Source organism: Canis aureus, chromosome 8 (genome assembly GCF_053574225.1).
Source record: "Canis aureus isolate CA01 chromosome 8, VMU_Caureus_v.1.0, whole genome shotgun sequence".
NCBI lineage: Eukaryota > Metazoa > Chordata > Mammalia > Carnivora > Canidae > Canis > Canis aureus.
The window spans coordinates 8,645,879-8,668,111 of record NC_135618.1 but is presented as its reverse complement, the minus strand read 5'-3'; the positions used below and the strand labels follow the sequence as shown (position 1 = coordinate 8,668,111).

The window sequence follows — 22,233 nt, the reverse complement described above, 5'->3', positions numbered from 1 at the left end:
GACCTTAAACACAAGCCTCGCGACATCCCTCTGACTTTCCCTAGGTTTTTTTTTTTTTTTTTTTTTTCTTCCAGCCCTACCTTCCCACACACACGCACCCACACCGGTTCGTTGCTTCAAAACATCGCGAGACTTTCTCCTTTCAGTCTCCGCCCCTTTACGGCACGATGGTCGCACAAGAATGTGATACAGCCTCGACGGCCGCCATTTTCTTTCTTTCTTAGCAGTTGGCTGAGGGAAGGTCTCTGCGAGGCAGCGGCAGCGGCCACTGTAGCGTAGACATGGCAGACTACTCAACAGTGCCTCCGCCTTCTTCTGGCTCAGCTGGTGGTGGAGGCGGCGGCGGCGGCGGCGGCGGCGTTAACGATGCGTTCAAAGATGCGCTGCAGAGAGCACGGCAGGTAAGTCCGGTCCGCGCGGCGGGATCGCGACCGCTCGCGGTAATTGGCCGCCGGCTGAGTAGGCCGCTAGTTCTTGGCGCATGAGGAAGAGGGAAGAAGTGCCCTTCCGGCCTCTGAAATGCGACGAGACTCGTGCTTCCCCACGCCGGTGGTAGTTGGGCGCCTGGAACTCGGGTTTTGTGCTCGTTGGGGTTTTAAGCCACTTGGAACCCGCGACGCGCGTTTCGCGCAGATGGCTCTCGGGCTCGCTCGCTCGCTCGCTTCTGCGGCAGTCGCGCCGCCTTCTCAGGAGTTAGCTTGGCGTTTCCTTTTTTTTTTTTTTCTTTCTTTCTTTCTTTCTTTTCCCCCCTCAGAGCGAACGTCGTCCTCCGTGGGATCGAGCGCGCGTAGTTCTCACACAATAACGCGGAAGGTTCTGGCAATGAGTCTGGGAGAGGACTAGGGTCTGCCCTCAGGAGCCATGGCCGGGGGGGATTGTGTCAGGAGAGCCGCCTTGCCAGCTTGCCGCCCGTTGGGGCTCTCGAGGTGAAGCTCACGCCGACCAGGAAGAGGCTTAGTAAGGCGGCGCTGGGATCCCGACGTGGACTCCGTCCTCAGGCAGGGTTTGCGTGTCAGTGGGTTGGCTCCACCGGCCCTTTCGCCCCTTTATTTCTCAAAATGGCTTCGGGCCCATTATACCCGAAGTTTCAATTTGAATCTGCCTCTCACTTCAGAGTCGTAAACTGACCAGACCTCTTTGTATTACGTAGGTTGCGTACATTTGCCCCGAAGGCAGTTCTTCCCTAAACGGAAGCTGTTTTTTTTTTTTTTAAAGAAAGAAAGAAGGAAAAAAAAAAAGATTTACTTCAGGAAATTCGAAGACTTCTTGATTTGAACTTTTAGATAGTCCTTTACAGTGACTGGGACTTAAAATGTCTGTTGTTGGTATGCCTGGAATTGTATGCAGGGAAAGCGACTTTATTTTCTTCGTTACGACATTTTCTCCTGTTAGGGGCTAGATTTGGAGGACAGTGTTAGGCGCACGGCAGTCAGACTCATTTGGTGGTCTGTTTTCTGTGTGCGTTGGGAGGTAACTTCGTTAACTTTTTTTTTTTTTTTCCCACCGTCCAGTTCTATTACAGGATCGTTGGAGTCAAAGCTGCATAAGATCTGTAATAATGTAACAAAAGCGCTGGCTTTTTTATCATGGGAACACATTATAAGTAACTTGCCTGTACTTGGTTATAATCAGATGTAGTCAACAAAAAGTCACCATTAATACCGATTGTGCAACTCTTTCGCCTGAATTTGATTACTTCTGAACGCTTTTAGAATAGCGACCGAAACGTTTGTATAGTGGTAGAAACCGTTAGCGGGTTTTTAGTAGACTGGGTTGGAAGACTCACCTGAATTATTTTTTGTGCAACCAGTGTATTGAATTAATCTGTGCTACACACTGTACTTAGGTCCTAAGAGATCTTTTTACTGTGTGAATTGTAGTTCTGCCTTCTAGGAAGTGATAATGTAGTCGAGGAACCAAACGCAAACGGACAGTACTATCTGATTAATACTTTCAGAGAGGAGTAGACAAAAGCGGCACCGTTAATTTATCCACTTATTCTGTAAACATTTATAGAGTTCCAGCTGTGAGTCAGGCACTGTATACAACACCAAAGAGTGGGGTGCTTAACTGCCAAAGGACTGATATTTTAAGCAAGGCATTAAAGAATGAGTGAAAGTTTGAGCAGTGGAAAAAGAAGCAGCATGTGCAAAGGTATGGGGTTTTTTGGAATGACAGGAACCCAGGAAATGAAGTCGCTGGAGGATAATGTTGGTTGGGGGAAAGAGGGTGGAAATAGAGGTGAGTACAGTTGGATACAACTTCTGAAAGACTTTGGGTTACCATGCTTTAATTAAAAACTGGACCTCGTTATTTGGCTAAGCTGTAATTTCCCAATTGTGTTAGATGGCTTTTTTAAATATAGAAATTGTCTTCAAGCTGGATTTCTTGTACTCTTTTTATGCCAATAGGTCACTTGCCTCAATGTTTTTGCTGTAATGATAATGATTCTTTACAGATGTCTTGCTGTAATAACTTATTTATTTATTTTTTTCAGAATTGATCTTTAGCCTGAGATGCTTAAATTTAGCTTTTGAGTTGAATTTCCCCTTTTGATTACATTTGAAGATGCTTATGTCAGTTGTAGCTGCTTGTGTGAGATATAGAAATGGAATACAGGGAGGAATACTTGGAACAAGAGAACAAGTTAGGTTAATATCCGAACTTTTACCTAAAGTATATTAAAAGCATCAGATTGTATTTCCCAAATCCCCATCTAATCTTAAGTTTCTTTTTTTTTGTCCAGCATGTTATGCTGTTCTTGGAAGGAAGAGGTCTAAGAACAGCTTCTTGCCCTCAGAGAACCGAGTACTAAAAGAGATGCTACTGGCTTTTTTAACTGGACAGTTCTTCATTAATGCAGGACAAGTGATTAGGGTCCCTGGTCCCTACCTAGCTCACTTTGCCATCTGGTAATTTAGACCAAATGGCCCAATCATTTTTCCAGAGAATCCCAGTGACTTATTTTTTTAATGTGAAATTTCCAGATTTTTAAATACTCTCTGAGCTAAATTCAGCACCGGGGCACCAGATTGCTTCTCTAGTTCGGGGTTTCCAGCCGGTACACTTTAGAGATTTATATTTGTGTATTTCAAGCTGTAACTCAAAAGGATGGGGTTGGGATTCTTTGGTGATCACACTTAAATAACCACTTACCAGTTCTGTCTCCAAAACATTGGAAAATGAAAATGTATGTTTCTACCTTTTTTTCCCCCTTGACATTATGGGAAGATAGAAGTGAATCAAACTAGGAATCCATATTTGGTAGAGCACAAATTAAACAAGAATATCAGGCCTGATTCTTTAGCCTCTAAACAGCTATTAGTTTTTAAATTCTCATGTATTTTTGAAATCTCTTCCTTGATTGTAAAAGTGATTCAGACTGCATTATGTTGTTTGAATGCAATGAAAATTCTATAAAATACAATTGTTGACTTTTCAGTTACCATTAATCTCTGCTGAACAGTAGTGCTTGAGTAGGGTTTGATTTATTAGAGAATATGGGGGAGGGGAGCAGAGCAGCAGCGAGGGTCAGAGGGAGAGGGACAAGCAGACTCCAGGTTCAGTAGGATGCCCATCTCGGGGCTCTATCCTCAGACCCTGGGACTGACCCTCAGACCTGAGTTGAAAGCAGACGCTTAACGGACTGAGCAACCCAGGTGCCTGTTTTTACATTTTGTGACAGGATAGCAAAGCTTGATTGTGATTTTTTTTTTTAGTTTCTCTATTGTAGGAGAGGACAATATTGTTATAAAAATGGTTAATGTTTTTATTAAGAGCTCTTCTCTAATGTTTTTGTATTGTTTCTGAATTTTTGAAATGGTGTTAATTCTTCTGAGTGAACAAAGTATCAACATTTCATTTTCATTTGAATAGTTCTAGAACTATTCAGTGAATAATAGGGAGGTATAAGTAAGTATCCTTTCTCTAATGCAGAAGTTCCTTGGAGTTCAAGGAGTGCTGCTCTGCAAACTCCTGCAGCATTTGTAAAAGCCAACTGCAGAAGGTATTCACAGCTTAAACCATTTTCCGATCATCAGTAGTTACTATCTTCTCTGGCCTAAAATTCTTTCTAAAGTCAACGCCAGGCAGTGTATTTAAGTTCTAAGGAACAATCCAAATGTTAGGCCTTTTAAAACTTAAGGATGGAAAAGCAGTTGTTTTCAGCTGTGATGAAGAAACCTTTCAGAAAATAAGATTTTAGTTAGATACTCAGACACAAAACAGGCTTTTGAGAAAGTGAAAGGATGATTACGGGAGGTTAGATTGACCAAAGCTTTTTTAAGTTTTTTTCTTTTTTTAAGTAATCTCTACACCCAACTTGGGGCTCGAACTCCTGACCCTGAGGTCAAAAGTTGCATGCTCTTCTGAGACAATCAGGTGCCACTCCCAAAGCCTTTTTTAAGTCAAGCATCTTAATATTTACTCCTGATATGCTTTGTAAGAAAGAGAGAAATCTAGAAACCGTAAGAAGTACAGTTGGCATATGGGAACTGATATATATATATATATATATATATGTATGTATATATATTCAATTTTAAGTGATAGATTCGTAAGTGGTTTTTAAGACTCGAGTTGTTGAATATACTTATCCTCTCCAGTTTTGTAATTATAATGAAGCATGGAGCAGTTGGTTTAGTTCCATATCAGGATCCCTTTAGGGGAATTCTAGGCACCAGAAGTTTGATTTTTCTGTGTAATTTTTTACCATGGAAAATTTCAGATATAAAATTAACAGAATAATGAACACTAATGAACCTATCACTCACCTTCGGTGACTACTCCCTTGTAGTAATTAGCATTGAGCTATGTAGAAATTGGGACATCATCACTGACTTACTATGTAACCCATGTTAAGTTACCTCTTGAGATTTTTTTCTATTGTAAAATGGATCTCTGTCTTACTAGGATTGTTGTGATGATTCAGTGACAAAATGAGTGTAAAATATATAGTATGAAGTTTAGTCTATTGCTGGCACTCAGCAACATTAGTTCATTTCTCCTTTCATAGAAAAATGGAGAAAACATCCACTGGTTGTGTCCTACCTTGTGACTTGAGGCTACAATTTTTTACGTAATGTTGTTTATAGTTAAGCGCAAGTGATTATTTGCCCTACTCTAAAAAGTCTTTAACCATGATATGATTTATGGTTTTGTAGCTGAGACTTTTCTTAGAGATATAGCTTCCCAGGCTTTTCCCCCACCACCCTCCCGTGTTTCCATAGCACAGGATTGTCTGATAGAAATATAATGCAAGTCCCATATCTTATTTAATGCAACATACCCAAAATATTACCATTTTGACTTGTGTGCAATGTGAAAAAAACTGAGATGCTTTCCATTCATTATGTTTGATTCAAGTTTTCAGTATCCTAATACATACATTTCAATTCGGACTGGCCAGTTTTTAAGTACTCAGTAACCATGTGTGGCTAGCATCCACCTTATTAGAAAACACAGCCTTAGAATCTCATAGGGTGTTTGCATTCTCTTGCAATCAAAACCTACCACACAGTTTTTTGAAGAGTGATGGGAGAGAGCCATGGAAAAGATAGAATTAGGACCCAGATTTTCCTCAAAGCTATTTATTTGGTCAGTTGATTCTGAAGATTCCTGATTGACTACTTTATTTGTTCTTAGAAATCAGAAGCTTAATTCCAAATGATTATTTTAACTCTTTGAAGTTATTAATGGTATTCATGGTAGTAATAACATTGATCTGCAATTTTTGTTTTTCTTTCAAATTCTATTTATAGTATACGTATGTTTAATATATATATGTATGAGGAAATTTAACACTGAATAGTGTATAGCAGTTATGATTTTATCGTTAATGATGGTGTCCCTTTGTTTTTTAAGATTGCAGCAAAAATTGGAGGTGATGCTGGTACATCACTGAATTCAAATGACTATGGTTATGGGGGACAAAAAAGACCTTTGGAAGACGGAGGTAAGTTATAGTCATAAGTATTTTAATTGTTTTATACACAGGTTTAGGTGAAGGTGATTTTTCAGTATTTTTCAAATGTTCTTTTATTGAAGCATTCATTACTTTTATAATAAGGTTTCTAAAATTGTAAGGTTTATATTGGCCTCAGAAGGAAAGGGGGGAAAAAAAGACCTTAGACAAGGTAGGTAAAATTTTGAGTCAATCAGCCAGTTTTGCCTTAGACAACATTTTGTCTCTTTTAGGATTGTGCCAGATTGACAGTTTGCACAGACATCTTGTTAATATACTGAAAAGAACAAAATTATAAAATGTTTAGAAGACATTTCACTGGTTTTTCTCATCATACATGAATTAATCTTTATATACTATGTTTTCATTGTTTTGCTATTTTCAGATTTCACTTTAAAGGTTGATGTTGCTATAGTTTGCTACTCTAGTGTGTTGTAGGTTATACCTTTTTTATGTTACTTTTTTTGTTTTAGTACCTTGTTTTGTGTTTCAGGTTTAACTCAAAATGTGGCTTAAAACAGATTTACAGTGCTTTGTATTTAAAAAAAAAAACGTAATTGTTGAAGCTTCTGAACTTAGAAGTCTGCAAGTATTTTTTTGTTTTAGATTTGATGTATGAACTTTGATACTTTTTTTTGACCTATTATTTATTTAATATTTTTTTAAGGAGGATTCTGAATGAGCCTATAGAATGTATTTGTAGCTTTTGACCAGGTGTACTTGGTTTCCTTTTATTTAAGTGTCTTTCACATTAATAGTGAGGTTTTAATATACAAAAAAATGAGCTAATGATGCTTCAGATGTTGTATGTAATGTATTCTTTTTATTTTATGTGTAGATGGCTCTTGGACAAGTCCGAGCAGTACAACACACTGGGAGGGAATGCCCTCTCCTTTTAAAGGCAGGAATTTTTATTTATTACCTGTGTTTAGTATGTAAACGTGAAATAAACCAGTGGATTCTTAAATGGACACAAATATTTCTTGGATTATGTGTCTGAATTTTTGCTGCACAACATTCTGATGTTTAATCATTTAAGTTTGAAGGGGGGAGGAAAATGTAGTACTTTCAGATGTAGGTTGTCTATTCTAAGGTATGCATTGTATTCATCTGTGTAAAGGATGTAGATGAAGGTAGTCATGTAGTTGCTTTGAGTTTTTCTGCTGAAGTGTATGCTGTGAAATGCTTGGTTAGGAACAATAGAATAGTTTAGATTGAGATTGCCTTGTAATGTGATTTTTTTATTTATTTATTTTGCATAGCCTTGTGGTCACTGTCAGATACACTCAACTTTTGATATGTCAAATTTTCACATTTTGATAGGTTCTGTTTTTCTTCCAGTCTTCAGTTTCTACAGTGGGAAGCATCATTAGCCTTTAGCATGTGATATTTTGCTAGTAATGGACCTAAATACTTTGTCTTGTATCATTCTAAAGTGCTTAACATACTTAAAGGTCAGTGATTTGATACAGTGAAAAATAATTTTTAAAAATGTCTGTGCATCTTTTAAACATGAAAAGAATGAAAGAAATGTAATGTTTCTATTGATTACTAAGAGTTTGGGATAAGTTTTGGCACTTTTGGTTCAAATAATAAAGTTATCCTCAGCTATTTTGATTAAGTGTTTACATTGATATTTATTCTTGCTTGGGCACGGGTTAGCTAAGTCTTTTATTTGTACTTATTGGCAAAAAGTTAAAAGGCTCTTAATTTTGCAGATCAACCAGATGCTAAGAAAGTTGCTCCTCAGAATGACTGTAAGTATTTTAAATGAGTTAAAAGCTAAAGTAACTGAATTTTAGTATCAGAGTTTTGATCCTGGTTTTTGTTGGGTGTCTTTGGAGTTATTTGAAAGCCATGAGTATTTTAGAATGTCTTCATAATCTCCCACTTCATTTATGGCCAGGTATATATTAATAAGGTTTGTTTACTAAATTATTTTTATATCCAATTTATTTTATAATTCCAAATTTTAACCTAAGCTTGCAAAGAAAGCACAATTTCTTTGTTTCATTGCTAATGATACCTGCCATTTCACTGACTTTCTTGCCCACTGTCAATGTTGATTTAAGTATTCTGCATAAAATTTTACTCTCAAAGGTGGTGTCTGTGTGTTCAGGAAAAATTTTAGTATTGCTTGATATGATTGATTGTTAAATATGTGTGAACTTAAATTTTAATTTTTATTTTTGATTTTTTGGTAGCTTTTGGAACACAGTTACCACCGATGCACCAGCAACAAAGGTATAATGAAATGCTTTTTAAAGAGTATTTGCAAGTTTTAGTTGAACTGTCCCTAAAAATACAACCAAGTTGGTGTATAGTGAATATGTGTCTTCAGTTTTTTGTTTGTTTTTTTCCGGTATATTTATTTCCCTCCACTTCCTTTGGAGATACATTTGTAATTTGGAAGGATGAGTAGAATTAGCTACATATTAGAATTAAAGTGAATGAAAATGATTAAGAAAACAGTTCCTTAACTCCACCCCAAACCCTCTGTAGCTCATTTCTTCAGATTGTTCATCTACCATACCCTCCTCATTTGATATGTGTCCCCTTAATTCAGATTTTGACATGAACTACTCAAGGTATATTTTGACTACGAATATGTGCCTGAAAATCTGGTTTAAGCCATTAGACTTCAATATCTATCAGATTACCTGTTATATGTAAACAAATTCTCTGTATTTGAAGGAAAATGTTAGTTTTTGTTATTTGTTAGCAGGTCTGTAATGACAGAAGAATACAAAGTTCCAGATGGAATGGTTGGATTTAGTAAGTCACCTACTTTCTAAAGTTTTTGAAAACAATCAAAACATACTTTATAGTCTTTTAGCAAATAATTTTTTTCTTTTCTTTCTTTTTTTTAACTAGTAATTGGCAGAGGTGGTGAACAGATCTCACGCATACAACAGGAATCTGGATGCAAAATACAGATAGCTCCTGGTAATGTTATTCTCTTGCTGTTTTCAAAGTGACTAGAAAACTAGCATAATTTTTTAAGTCACTAGTGAAAATAATGTTGTCAGTCTTCTTTTGACCTAAGATTTTTTTTGTTTTGTTTTTGTTTTTTTTTTTGTGTGTGTGTGTGTTTTTAATTGCAGATAGTGGTGGCCTTCCAGAAAGGTCTTGTATGTTAACTGGAACACCTGAATCTGTCCAGTAAGTATGAAATCCTATGCCTGAAGCCAGCCCCTCTTTCCTGTTGAAGGACATTGCCCTTACAGTTGAACTGATTTTCTCCTGCACTATTAATTTTCCCATTTTTCTAGATCATTTCTAACAACATATAAATATGTTTGAAAATCCTTCCATCTTGACAAAAACTGTCCTTGAACCTCACATTTCTTTTTCTTTGCCTCCTTACATAAGAAAACTCCTTAAAAGAGGTGACCGTTTGTAATATCATTTGCCTGTTTTCATCTTGTCTTGAATTTATATGAATCTGACTTTTATTCCCATCATTCCACTGAAATTGCTCTTTCCAAGATCACAATGGCCTTTGCTTTATTCCACTCATCAGCATTGTTTGACACAGTGTGAATGGCTTTCCTAGAGATACCCACCTCCCTGGCTGCTCTTTCTCGGTCAGTCTTGGTGTCCTGCTTTATCTTCCTGACCTTTCAGAATGAAAGTGCTATGAAATTCAATCCTTTTACAGTATTGTCTCTGTGTACTCCTTAGATGACTTCATTTACTATATTAAACTTTATTTAGTATATAGTTTTATATATTGTAAGTTTTATATAGTCCTAAATTTTATCTTCCTCCTTTTTCTAAATTCTAGATTCCTATCAAGCTGCTCACTTAGTGTCTCCACTTGAATGTCTACTAGACATCTCAAACTTTAGATTGTCAATAATTGTTTTCCACCCCATTCTCAGCCTGCTTTGTCTTTTACTCATCTTAGTGTATGGCAACTCTTCTTTTTCTTGGGGCACCTGGATGGTGCAATCAGTTAAGCATTCAACTCTTGGCTCAGGGTCATGAGATAGGGCTCCGTACTCAGAGCAGAGTCAGCTTGAGACTATCCCTCCTTCTGCCATTCCCCCCACCCCTGTGCATGGGTGCTCTCTTCTCTCTGAAATAAAACTTTTTTAGAAATACTTTTATTTTTTTATTCCTCGTTTATTCATAGGCAACTCTTTGGTCATTTTTCTTCATACTTTATTTGGAATCCAGCCTCTTCCTGCTACCTTCTATACTACTACCACCTTGTCTGTGACACAGTTTGTCTATATTTCAACGTGTTTCCATTCTTTTTAGTCTTGTCAGTGGTAGTCTATTGTTAAAATACTATAGCCATGGTGATCTTTTTAAATTGTGAATCATTTCATATTATTACTTTGCTCACATCTTCTAATGCCTCACCACTTAGAGTAAAAGGCCTAACTCACCTGCCACCTTTCTCACTTGTTTTTTTTTTTTTTTTTTTTAACCACTCCTCTGAACACACTGTTTAAGCCCCATTTAGTTTTTGTTCTTTCAGCACACCAAGTATACTTCTCACTTGAGTCCTTTGCAATATCTTTTTCTTCTCTGGAACATTTTCTGTGATACTTTCATATTTTCATAGTTACTCCCCCTCTTCCGTTACATCTTAGTTCGAATGTGGTCTCCTTAACGGTAAGTGTCTCGTATGTGTGCTTTGCATAAAGTAGCATACCTTTATTCACACATATTCTGTCCCCCTTATACTTTTGATTTTGTATATAGCAATTAACCAAATATGCTGTTTTTAGTTATTTAATCAAAGTAAGCTATACCAGCAGGAAACATGTCTGTTTTGTTCAGTGTTACTAGTGTATTATATAGAATAAGTACTTGGTATGTGGTTGACATGTCATAAGTATTTTTGAATTAATTAATTTTAATGTGCAAGTGACTGAAGTGATGTTTTAAAATTGGGAATTCATCAATTATTGGCAAAATAGCTTAATTCTGAAGTAACTTTAGAAGTAGAGTGCTACTTGGGTCACCCAGGTAGCACAGTCAATTGAGCATACAACTCGCATACAACTCTTGATTTCAGCTCAGGTCGTGATCACTGGAATGGTAAGATTGAGCCCATGCATTAGGCTCCACGCTTAGCAGGGAGTCTGGTTCAGGATTCTTCCTCCCACTGGCCCACCCTCTTGCACGTTCTCTCTCTAAAATATGTAACTCTTAAAAAGGAGGGGTGGCGCTTGATGGCTCAGTCGGTTAAGCATCAACCTGCGGCTCAAGTTATAATCCTGAAGTCTGGGGGTCGAGTCTCACGTTAGGCTCCCAGCTCTTGGGTAGTCTGCTGCTCTATCTACCCCTCAACTCCACTCATGCTTTCACTCTCACTCTTTTTCAAATAAATAAAATCTTAATAAAAGACTCCTTCTTCCTCTGCCTTCCCCCCCTCATATACACATGCACACACACACTCTCTCTCTAATAAATCCTTTTTTTTTTTTTTTTTTTAAGAAAAAAGTGCTACATGGAAATTTAGGGCTATTCTCAAAAATACTGAAAATTTTATCTAGAAATTTTATTGCATAGTTTCATTCTTTCTGTCTGATGGCATTTTCTCTTAATTAAAATTGTTAAATTAGTTTTATTCCCCCTAAACCTGGATTGGGATGGGAGAAGTACCTGATTTTATTGTTTTGTATTCTCTATTTGGATATGCTGTAACTTACTGTTTGACTCCTAATGTGTTGACAGATCAGCAAAACGGTTACTGGACCAGATTGTTGAAAAAGGAAGACCAGCTCCAGGCTTCCACCATGGTGATGGACCGGGAAATGCAGTTCAAGAAATCATGATTCCAGCTAGCAAGGCAGGATTAGTTATTGGAAAGGGAGGAGAAACTATTAAACAACTTCAGGTATTGCTTTGTCTTTTCACCTGTTTTGAAGCCAGTTTCCTTCCACTCCCCTTCAGTTAATAAATTTGATTTTTGTGATTAATAGGAGCGGGCTGGAGTTAAAATGGTTATGATTCAAGATGGGCCTCAGAACACTGGTGCTGACAAACCTCTTAGGATTACAGGAGACCCATACAAAGTTCAGGTAGACTTAAGTTTATATTTTACATAGAAGGATTTGGGGGCAGAATGGGCAAAACATGCACATGTTTTGAGACATGCTTTCTAAATTGGAAGGTTTGTGTTTTGTTTTTTTGTTTGTACTTCAGCAAGCCAAGGAAATGGTGTTAGAGTTAATTCGTGATCAAGGTGGCTTCCGAGAAGTTCGAAATGAGTATGGGTCAAGAATAGGAGGAAATGAAGGGATAGATGTAAGTAAAAATACCCGTTCAGAAATGGTTGTATACTAATTCATAAATATATGTGTTTTTATTGTTCTGTGTTACATAGCCTTTTCTAACATTGTATTCCCTGTCCCTCAGAACACCCCCACAACTTACGCCTTAGAGTACAAAATATATATCTTGTACCCTATTTGATGAAAGCACAGTGCTGTATACACTTCTGTGACTTGAGATAGATTAACTTTCAGGAAATGGTTTAATACTTAGTCTTCTTTGTGTAAGGTCCCTATTCCAAGATTTGCTGTTGGCATTGTAATAGGAAGAAATGGAGAAATGATTAAAAAAATACAAAATGATGCTGGTGTTCGAATTCAGTTTAAGCCAGGTGAGTACATACATATTTAATTATGTGTTGGTAGGAATTATTTTTTTGACATATTTGGTGCTAATTTCAATTTGTTTGTTTTGAAGATGATGGAACAACACCTGATAGAATAGCACAAATAACAGGACCTCCAGACCGATGTCAACATGCTGCAGAAATTATTACAGACCTTCTTCGAAGTGTTCAGGTTTGACAGATGTTAATATTTTCATTGTTTTCATTTAAAAAATATTTTCCTTCAAGTCTGAAAGTGTCCCACTTCTTTAGTTTTATAACAGAATCTGACAGTACTTTGATAATAGCTAAAAAGTTTAAGTTGTTTAGAATTAGACATCTTGGAGCAGGAAGGCCGCTACATAAGTACACTGTCTTAATCCCAGTATAAAAAGAACAAATGGTGGGTATTGTTTGGTGATTATTTGGGCCAAGTCCTCTAGCCTCTTTATTTTTTTTTTTAATTTATTTTTTATTGGTGTTCAATTTACTAACATACAGAATAACCCCCAGTGCCCGTCACCCATTCACTCCCACCCCCCGCCCTTCTCCCCTTCCACCACCCCTAGTTCATTTCCCAGAGTTAGCAGTCTTTACGTTCTGTCTCCCTTTCTGATATTTCCCACACATTTCTTCTCCCTTCCCTTCTATTCCCTTTCACTATTAATTATATTCCCCAAATGAATGAGAACATATAATGTTTGTCCTTCACCGACTGACTTACTTCACTCAGCATAATACCCTCCAGTTCCATCCACGTCGAAGCAAATGGTGGGTATTTGTCATTTCTAATAGCTGAGTAATATTCCATTGTATACATAAACCACATCTTCTTTATCCATTCATCTTTCGTTGGACACCGAGGCTCCTTCCACAGTTTGGCTATCGTGGCCATTGCTGCTATAAACATTGGGGTGCAGGTGTCCCGGCGTTTCACTGCATCTGTATCTTTGGGGTAAATCCCCGACAGTGCAATTGCTGGGTCGTAGGGCAGGTATATTTTTAACTGTTTGAGGAACCTCCACACAGTTTTCCAGAGTGGCTGCACCAGTTCACATTCCCACCAACAGTGTAAGAGGGTTCCCTTTTCTCCGCATCCTCTCCAACATTTGTTTCCTGCCTTGTTAATTTTCCCCATTCTCACTGGTGTGAGGTGGTATCTCATTGTGGTTTTGATTTGTATTTCCCTGATGGCAAGTGATGCAGAGCATTTTCTCATATGCATGTTGGCCATGTCTATGTCTTCCTCTGTGAGATTTCTGTTCATGTCTTTTGCCCATTTCATGATTGGATTGTTTGTTTCTTTGGTGTTGAGTTTAATAAGTTTTTTATAGATCTTGGAAACTAGCCCTTTATCTGATATGTCATTTGCAAATATCTTCTCCCATTCTGTAGGTTGTCTTTGAGTTTTGTTCACTGCATCCTTTGCTGTGCAAAAGCTTCTTATCTTGATGAAGTCCCAATAGTTCATTTTTGCTTTTGTTTCTTTTGTCTTCGTGGATGTATCTTGCAAGAAGTTACTATGGCCCAGTTCAAAAAGGGTATTGCCTGTGTTCTTCTCTAGGATTTTGATGGAATCTTGTCTCACATTTAGATCTTTCATCCATTTTGAGTTTATCTTTGTGTATGGTGAAAGAGAGTGGTCTAGTTTCATTCTTCTGCATGTGGATGTCCAATTTTCCCAGCACCATTTATTGAAGAGACTGTCTTTCTTCCAATTGATAGTCTTCCCTCCTTTATCAATATTAGTTGACCATAAAGTTCAGGGTCCAATTCTGGATTCTCTATTCTGTTCCACTGATCTATGCGTCTGTTTTTGTGCCAGTACCACACTGTCTTGATGACCACAGCTTTGTAGTACAACCTGAAATCTGGCATTGTGATGCCCCCAGATACGGTTTTCTTTTTTAAAATTCCCCTGGCTATTCGGGGTCTTTTCTGATTCCACACAAATCTTAAAATAATTTGTTCTAACTCTCTGAAGAAAGTCCATGGTATTTTGATAGGGATTGCATTAAACGTGTATATTGCCCTGGGTAACATTGACATTTTCACAATATTAATTCTGCCAATCCATGAGCATGGAATATTTTTCCATCTCTTTGTGTCTTCCTCAATTTCTTTCAGAAGTGTTCTATAGTTTTGAGGGTATAGATCCTTTACATCTTTGGTGAGGTTTATTCCTAGGTATCTTATGCTTTTGGGTGCAATTGTAAATGGGATTGACTCCTTAATTTCTCTTTCTTCAGTCTCATTGTTAGTGTATAGAAATGCCATTGATTTCTGGACGTTGATTTTGTATCCTGCCACGCTACCGAATTGCTGTATGAGTTCTAGCAATCTTGGGGTGGAGACTTTTGGGTTTTCTATGTAGAGTATCATGTCATCGGCGAAGAGGGAGAGTTTGACTTCTTCTTTGCCAATTTGAATGCCTTTAATGTCTTTTTGTTGTCTGATTGCTGAGGCTAGGACTTCCAGTACTATGTTGAACAGCAGTGGTGAGAGTGGACATCCCTGTCTTGTTCCTGATCTTAGGGGAAAAGCTCCCACTGCTTCCCCATGGAGAATGATATTTGCTGTGGGCTTTTCATAGATGGCTTTTAAGATGTCGAGGAATGTTCCCTCTATCCCTACACTCTGAAGAGTTTTGATCAGGAATGGATGCTGTATTTTGTCAAATGCTTTCTCTGCATCTAATGAGAGGATCATATGGTTCTTGGTTTTTCTCTTGCTGATATGATGAATCACATTGATTGTTTTACGGGTGTTGAACCAGCCTTGTGTCCCAGGGATAAATCCTACTTGGTCGTGGTGAATAATTTTCTTAATGTACTGTTGGATCCTATTGGCCAGTATCTTGTTGAGAATTTTTGCATCCATGTTCATCAGGGATATTGGTCTGTAATTCTCCTTTTTGGTGGGGTCTTTGTCTGGTTTTGGAATTAAGGTGATGCTGGCCTCATAGAACGAATTTGGAAGTACTCCATCTCTTTCTATCTTTCCAAACAGCTTTAGGAGAATAGGTATGGTTTCTTCTTTAAACGTTTGATAAAATTCCCCAGGGAAGCCATCTGGCCCTGGACTCTTGTGTCTTGGGAGGTTTTTGATGACTGCTTCAATTTCCTCCCTGGTTATTGGCCTGTTAAGGTTTTCTATTTCTTCCTGTTCCAGTTTTGGTAGTTTGTGGCTTTCCAGGAATGCATCCATTTCTTCTAGATTGCCTAATTTATTGGCGTATAGCTGTTCATAATATGTTTTTAAAATCGTTTGTATTTCTTTGGTGTTGGTAGTGATCTCTCCTTTCTCATTCATGATTTTATTAATTTGAGTCTTTTCTCTCTTTTTAATAAGGCTGGCTAATGGTTTATCTATCTTATTAATTCTTTCAAAGAACCAACTCCTGGTTCTGTTGATCTGTTCTACAGTTCTTCTGGTCTCGATTTCGTTGAGTTCTGCTCGAATCTTTATTAACTCCCTTCTTCTCTTGGGTGTAGGATCTATTTGCTGTTTTTTCTCTAGCTCCTTTATGTGTAAGGTTAGCTTTTGTATTTGAGTTCTTTCCAGTTTTTGAATGGATGCTTGTATTGCGATGTATTTCCCCCTTAGGACTGCTTTTGCTGCATCCCAAAGATTTTGGATGGTTGTATCTTCATTCTCATTAGTTTCCATGAATGTTTTTAATTCTTCCTTAATTTCCTGGTTGACCCTTTCATCTTTTAGCAGGATGGTCCTTAACCTCCACGTGTTTGAGGTCCTTCCAAACTTCTTGTTGTGATTTAGTTCTAATTTCAAGGCATTATGGTCTGAGAATATGCAGGGGATGATCCCAATCTTTTGGTATCGGTTCAGACCCGATTTGTGACCCAATATGTGGTCTGTTCTGGAGAAAGTTCCATGTGCACTTGAGAAGAATGTGTATTCAGTTGAGTTTGGATGTAAAATTCTGTAGATATCTGTGAAATCCATCTGGTCCAGTGTATCATTTAAAGCTCTCGTTTCTTTGGAGATGTTGTGCTTAGAAGACCTATCGAGTATAGAAAGAGCTAGATTGAAGTCACCAAGTATAAGTGTGTTATTATCTAAGTATTTCTTCACTTTGGTTAATAATTGATTTATATATTTGGCAGCTCCCACATTCGGGGCATATATATTGAGGATTGTTAAGTCCTCTTGTTGAATAGATCCTTTAAGTATGATATAGTGTCCCTCTTCATCTCTCACTACAGTCTTTGGGGTAAATTTTAGTTTATCTGATATAAGGATGGCTACTCCTGCTTTCTTTTGAGGACCATTCGAATGGTAAATGGTTCTCTCCAACCTTTTATTTTCAGGCTGTAGGTGTCCTTCTGTCTAAAATGAGTCTCTTGTAGACAGCAAATAGATGGGTCCTGCTTTTTTATCCAGTCTGAAACCCTGCGCCTTTTGATGGGGTCATTAAGCCCGTTCACATTCAGAGTTACTATTGAGAGATACGAATTTAGTGTCATCATGATAACTATTCAGTCCTTGTTTTTGTGGAATGTTCCACTGAACTTCTTCTTAAAGGGGAATTTTAAGAGTCCCCCTTAAAATTACTTGCAGAGCTGGTTTAGGGGTCACATATTCTTTTAGTTGCTGCCTGTCTTGGAAGCTCTTTATCTCTCCTTCCATTTTGAATGAGAGCCTTGCTGGATAAAGTATTCTTGGTTGCATGTTCTTCTCATTTAGGACCCTGAATATATCCTGCCAGCCCTTTCTGGCCTGCCAGGTCTCTGTGGAGAGGTCTGCTGTTACCCTAATACTCCTCCCCATAAAAGTCAGGGATTTCTTGTCTCTTGCTGCTTTAAGGATCTTCTCTTTATCTTTGGAATTTGCAAGCTTCACTATTAAATGTCGAGGTGTTGAACGGTTTTTATTGATTTTAGGGGGGGATCTCTCTATTTCCTGGATCTGAATGCCTGTTTCCCTTCCCAGATTAGGAAAGTTTTCAGCTAGAATTTGTTCAAATACATATTCTGGCCCTCTGTCCCTTTCGGCACCCTCGGGAACACCAATTAAACGTAGGTTTTTCTTCCTCAGGCTGTCGTTTATTTCCCTTATTCTATCTTCATGGTCTTTTAATTGTTTGTCTCTTTTTTCCTCAGTTTCCCTCTTTGCTATCAACTTGTCTTCTATGTCACTCACTCGTTCTTCCACCTCGTTAACCCTCGTCGTTAGGACTTCTAGTTTGGATTGCATCTCATTCAATTGATTTTTAATTTCTGCCTGATTAGCTCTAAATTCTGCAGTCATGAAGTCTCTTGAGTCCTTTATGCTTTTTTCTAGAGCCACCAGTAGCTGTATAATAGTGCTTCTGAATTGGCTTTCTGACATTGAATTGTAATCCAGATTTTGTAACTCTGTGGGAGAGAGGACTGTTTCTGATTCTTTCTTTTGAGGTGAGGTTTTCCTTCTAGTCGTTTTGCTCAGTGCAGAGTGGCCAAAAGCAAGTTGTACTGGGAAAAGGAGAAAAAGAGGAGAGAAAGAAGGAAAGAAAAGAGAAAGAGAAAAAAAAGGAAGAAAAAAAAACGAAAAAAAAAAAAGAAAAAGAGAAAGAAAAAGAAAGAAAGGAGAAAAAGGGGTGGGGGAAGGAAACAAATCAAAAAGCAAAACAAAAAAAAAAAAAAGAAAAGAAAAAAAGAACCATGGGGGATTATCTTCTGATTCTGTGTACTTTAAGTCCCTTGGCTTCCCCTGGAAGTTGTCAGTCTAGCTGGTCTTCTGGGGGAGGGGCCTGTTGTGCTGATTTTCAGGTGTGAGCACTTGGGGGAGCTGCTCTGCCCCCTGCCTGGTGCAGGGCTCAGTGGGGGTTGTTTACCCCGTGAGGCCCCAGGAGCAACAGCCCTAGTGGCGGGGCCAGCTCTGGAAACCTGGATTCAGCCCCCGCAGGAACTCCGGAGCTCTCCGTCTGCAGGGCCTGGAGGCTCCGGGGCGGGGCCGCTGATCTGTTCAGCTGGGGCAGGAGCGTCCTCGCTGTCCTGGGCCCTTCCGTCCTCTGCCTGTCCCGGGGGAGGCCGGATCCTGGGCTGTGTCCCGGCGCCCTGTGCTCCGGAGCCTGCGCTGTTGGATTCACGCTCCCGGGCCGCGCAACCCCCTCCACGGAGCCGCCGCCCGAGCCCCCCCGAGCTGCTCCTGGAACTGCGCAGCCCCCTCCGCACGGAGCCTCTTCCTCTGCCCGAGCCCCTCCGAGCTGCTCCCGGGGCCGCGGAGCCACTGCACGAGCCCCTCCAGCTGCTCCGGGTCCCGCCGTGCGCGCTGCAGCTCTTAGGGAGCTCGGTGCACTCTCACTCTCCTGGGCGCGCAGTTGCTGTTACTGTCCCGGGGAGCCCGAGGGCATCCCCGCCCTCCTGGGTCCTGCTCCAACTCCCTTTCCGCCCGGGAAGGTTGGTGCAGCTCCTGCTTCTCCGGGACGGGGCTCTCCTGTCCTGGGGACTCTCGCCCCGGCCTTAGCCCGGCTCCTCGCGGGGCCCCTCCCCCTTGGAGGCCTTTGTTTCTTTATTTCTTTTTTCCCCGTCTTCCTACCTTGATAGAAGCGCGAACTCTTCTCACTGTTGCATTCCAGGTGTTTTCTCTTTAATTCTCAGGCCAAATTCATAGATTTTCAGGATAATTTGAAGGTTTTCTAGGTAATTTGGTGGAGACAGGTGATTTGGAGACCCTACTCCTCCGCCATCTTGCCCCTCCCTCCCTCTAGCCTCTTTAAACTTCTGGTTTGAAAAAGTGAAAGTTGAGGAAAATAGACATTTAATGACCTTATTATGGAAAGAAGAGTATACTTCCGTACTGATTTTCTTTCTTTTCTTCTTGTCTTTCCCTTCTTTAGGCTGGTAATCCTGGTGGTCCTGGACCTGGTGGTCGAGGAAGAGGTAGAGGTCAAGGCAACTGGAACATGGGACCACCTGGTGGACTACAGGAATTTAATTTCATTGTACCAACTGGGAAAACTGGACTAATAATTGGAAAAGGCAATGTATTTTAAACTCTTAATGTTTTAATGTATGGGTAAAAAATTAACACATGACCTGATTTTTCTGGATGCTATTTCTGTTGTATTATGAACCAGTAGCAATGATTTTTCTTTGGTATCTTATGATGATTTATAACAAAACCATAAATGAAAGACCTTATATATAAGTAAAAATTAGATTTGAATCACATTGGCCTCTAGAGAGGGGGACAACAGCTTAATTATTAGTGTGAGAAACTTTTGTTTGACCCAAAAAGTAGTTTGGATGTTTGTTTTTTCTTGACTCACATCCTCTTAAAATTCAGAATTTTTTAATAAGTGAGTTTATATTACTTGAAAAGCAATTTATTTGAATCAAATGTTTTGATAAGTTACTTTTTTGTTATAATTCATTTTAACGTTGGGTACAGACACACTGATGTCTTAAAGCTTGAATGTATTTTAGGAGAATCATGAAATGCTTTATATAATTTAAGTGTAGAATAAATGGAAAATCGTAAAAGAATATTGGCAGGTGGAATATTCCTCAAAACTTTGTAATGGCCCTTTAATCGTGACCATTTTCTTTTGAATATTCCTTTTGTATTCTTTAAATCTTTTTTTTTTTTAAGGTTTACTTATTTATTTATGATAGAGAGAGAGAGAGAGAGGCAGAGACACAGGAGGAGGGAGAAGCAGGCTCCATGCCAGGAGCCTGACGTGGGACTCGATCCCGGGACTCCAGGATCGCGCCCTGGGCCAAAGGCAGGCGCTAAACCGCTGAGCCACCCAGGGATCCTCTGTATTCTTTAAATCTTTAGAGAAATTACTATGTTTTGATTTTGATTTTAGGAGGTGAAACCATAAAAAGCATAAGCCAACAGTCTGGTGCAAGAATAGAACTTCAGAGAAATCCTCCACCTAATGCAGATCCTAATATGAAATTATTTACAATTCGTGGCACTCCACAGCAAATAGACTATGCGCGGCAACTTATAGAAGAAAAGATTGGTGTGAGTATGCTTTAAACTTGAATTTATAGGGGTGAATGACTGGGTCAGTTAGTAGAGCATGTGACTCTTGATCTCTAGGTTGTGATTTCAAGGTCCACATTAAGCAAAGAGCATGCTTAAAAAATAATTAGATAAATAGATAACTAACCTTGATTTATACATAGATCCTCTTAGTTAAATAAGATACTAATTTACATGTTCCTATAATTGTTACACAGAAAAAATCAATTTCTAGTCTAAGAGTATAGATCCATCACATAATGGATACGTATAATACAGAAAAGATAATCCAGCAATGAAAAATAACCCAATTAAATAAACATTTATAAGTGTTCAGACCTTGTATTTGGGTGTAGGTAAGTAAGAAATGAATAGCATTACTTGAAGATATGATGTTCAGGTTGATGGAGGGTTATAAAACATACGTGAAGGAAGTAGTTAACTGGAATTCAGTACTTAATAAGGGCTTACTGTGCTCAACCCTAGTGAGGTAAATATGAATAATACGCATCCTCCTGTTGTAGAGTAGAAATTTACAAATCCAACTCTTATACTGACAATCGTTTTGGGAGTTTTAAAATGTACACTACTTAGAATGCTTTCCACTTTACACATAAGACACAGTTCTGATTCAGAATGTCTGGAACAGGGCCCAGCGTCTAATTTTAGAAGGATGTTTCAGGTGATTCTGATTCATGGCCAAATTTGGAAATTTTTCCTTTTAGAACACTTTCCTGGTAGTAGTACAAAAAATGTAGAGTCCTGATTGTGCTTTCTTGTAAATGAGGAACCCGTGCTTTACTGTGTTCTTTTACTATAGACCGTAAGGGAGCTTCTTAAATTACTACTACTAATTAGAATTTCTTAGGAAAATTCTCCTCGATGTTTGCCATGCTGTGAATGGGATACAAAAGAAGTTTGACAACTGTTTCTGTCTATGAGGAAAGACAAATAGGAGTATAAAAGATACTTAAGGTCTCATAGGGGTTCCTGGCTGGTTCAGTCAGTAGAGCATGCAACTAGTGCTATTAGGTTGGAGTTCCAGCTCCACATTGGATGTAGAGATTACTTTTAAAAATAAAGTATTATTATAAGAATATATACAAACTTTGTAAGTTCTGTGGTGTGGACATAAGTGTTCAAAAACTTGAAGTAAATAATTGTGGACTCCGTAATTGCAGAGATTAATGCTAGTAAAATGAATACATCTTGGTTTTGGATTTTACTATCCTTAGCATGAATGGATGAAAGATTCTTCTGGATTGATGGGCAAACAAGATAAGGTTATTGTAGAGAATCAGGTTTTTGTTTTTGTTTTTTTTTTAAGATTTATTTATTTTTGAGAGACACAGAGAGAGGCAGAGGCACAGGCAGAGGAAAGAAGCAGGCTCCATGCAGGGAGCCCAATGTGGGACTTGATCCCAGGACTCCAGGATCACACCCTGAACCAAAGGCAGGTAGATGCTCATCTGCTGAGCCACCCCAGCGTCCTGAGAATCAGTTTAGTATGGTGGTTATGAGCATGGATCCTGGAGTCCCATTGTTAGGGTTCGGAATAGTCTTGAGTCATTTACTGACTTTGTGACCTTGGAGTGAGCTATTTATATTCTGGTTTACCTCCCATTTCTTTCTCTGTAATTGAGGGTAAAAGTAGCTACTTTACTGCGTTGCCGGG

The 22,233-nt window shown here is 38.7% G+C and overlaps 2 protein-coding genes across 26 annotated transcripts in view; one reads left to right on the top strand and one right to left on the bottom strand.

The window, feature by feature from the left end:
- DNAJB4 (DnaJ heat shock protein family (Hsp40) member B4) overlaps window positions 1-334 on the bottom strand; it is a 44,320-nt gene extending 43,986 nt beyond the window's left edge. The window contains exon 1 of one of the 2 annotated variants that reach the window (XM_077905143.1): window positions 81-334. The gene's annotated coding sequence lies outside the window, so the exon portion shown is untranslated. The remainder of the gene's footprint in view (window positions 1-80) is intronic. The other variant, XM_077905145.1, reaches the window with a different exon arrangement.
- The window catches only part of FUBP1 (far upstream element binding protein 1), a 40,100-nt gene continuing 17,991 nt past the window's right edge, over window positions 125-22,233 (top strand). For 4 of the 24 annotated variants that reach the window (XR_013384160.1, XR_013384159.1, XR_013384158.1 and 1 more), the window contains exons 1-15: window positions 126-401; window positions 5,863-5,953; window positions 6,801-6,863; window positions 7,681-7,719; window positions 8,167-8,206; window positions 8,685-8,737; window positions 8,837-8,908; window positions 9,067-9,124; window positions 11,657-11,819; window positions 11,905-12,003; window positions 12,128-12,229; window positions 12,485-12,587; window positions 12,674-12,774; window positions 19,423-19,564; window positions 20,398-20,558. Coding sequence is in view for 18 of the 24 variants with exons in the window: in XM_077905111.1 (XP_077761237.1) it covers window positions 282-401; window positions 5,863-5,953; window positions 6,801-6,863; window positions 7,681-7,719; window positions 8,167-8,206; window positions 8,685-8,737; window positions 8,837-8,908; window positions 9,067-9,124; window positions 11,657-11,819; window positions 11,905-12,003; window positions 12,128-12,229; window positions 12,485-12,587; window positions 12,674-12,774; window positions 19,423-19,564; window positions 20,398-20,558 (1,407 nt within the window). In the remaining 6 variants the exon portion in view is untranslated. Of the gene's footprint in view, window positions 402-5,862; window positions 5,954-6,800; window positions 6,864-7,680; window positions 7,720-8,166; window positions 8,207-8,684; window positions 8,738-8,836; window positions 8,909-9,066; window positions 9,125-11,656; window positions 11,820-11,904; window positions 12,004-12,127; window positions 12,230-12,484; window positions 12,588-12,673; window positions 12,775-19,422; window positions 19,565-20,397; window positions 20,559-22,233 lie in introns of all 24 variants that reach the window. The other 20 variants (XR_013384157.1, XM_077905107.1, XM_077905108.1 and 17 more) reach the window with 14 other exon arrangements.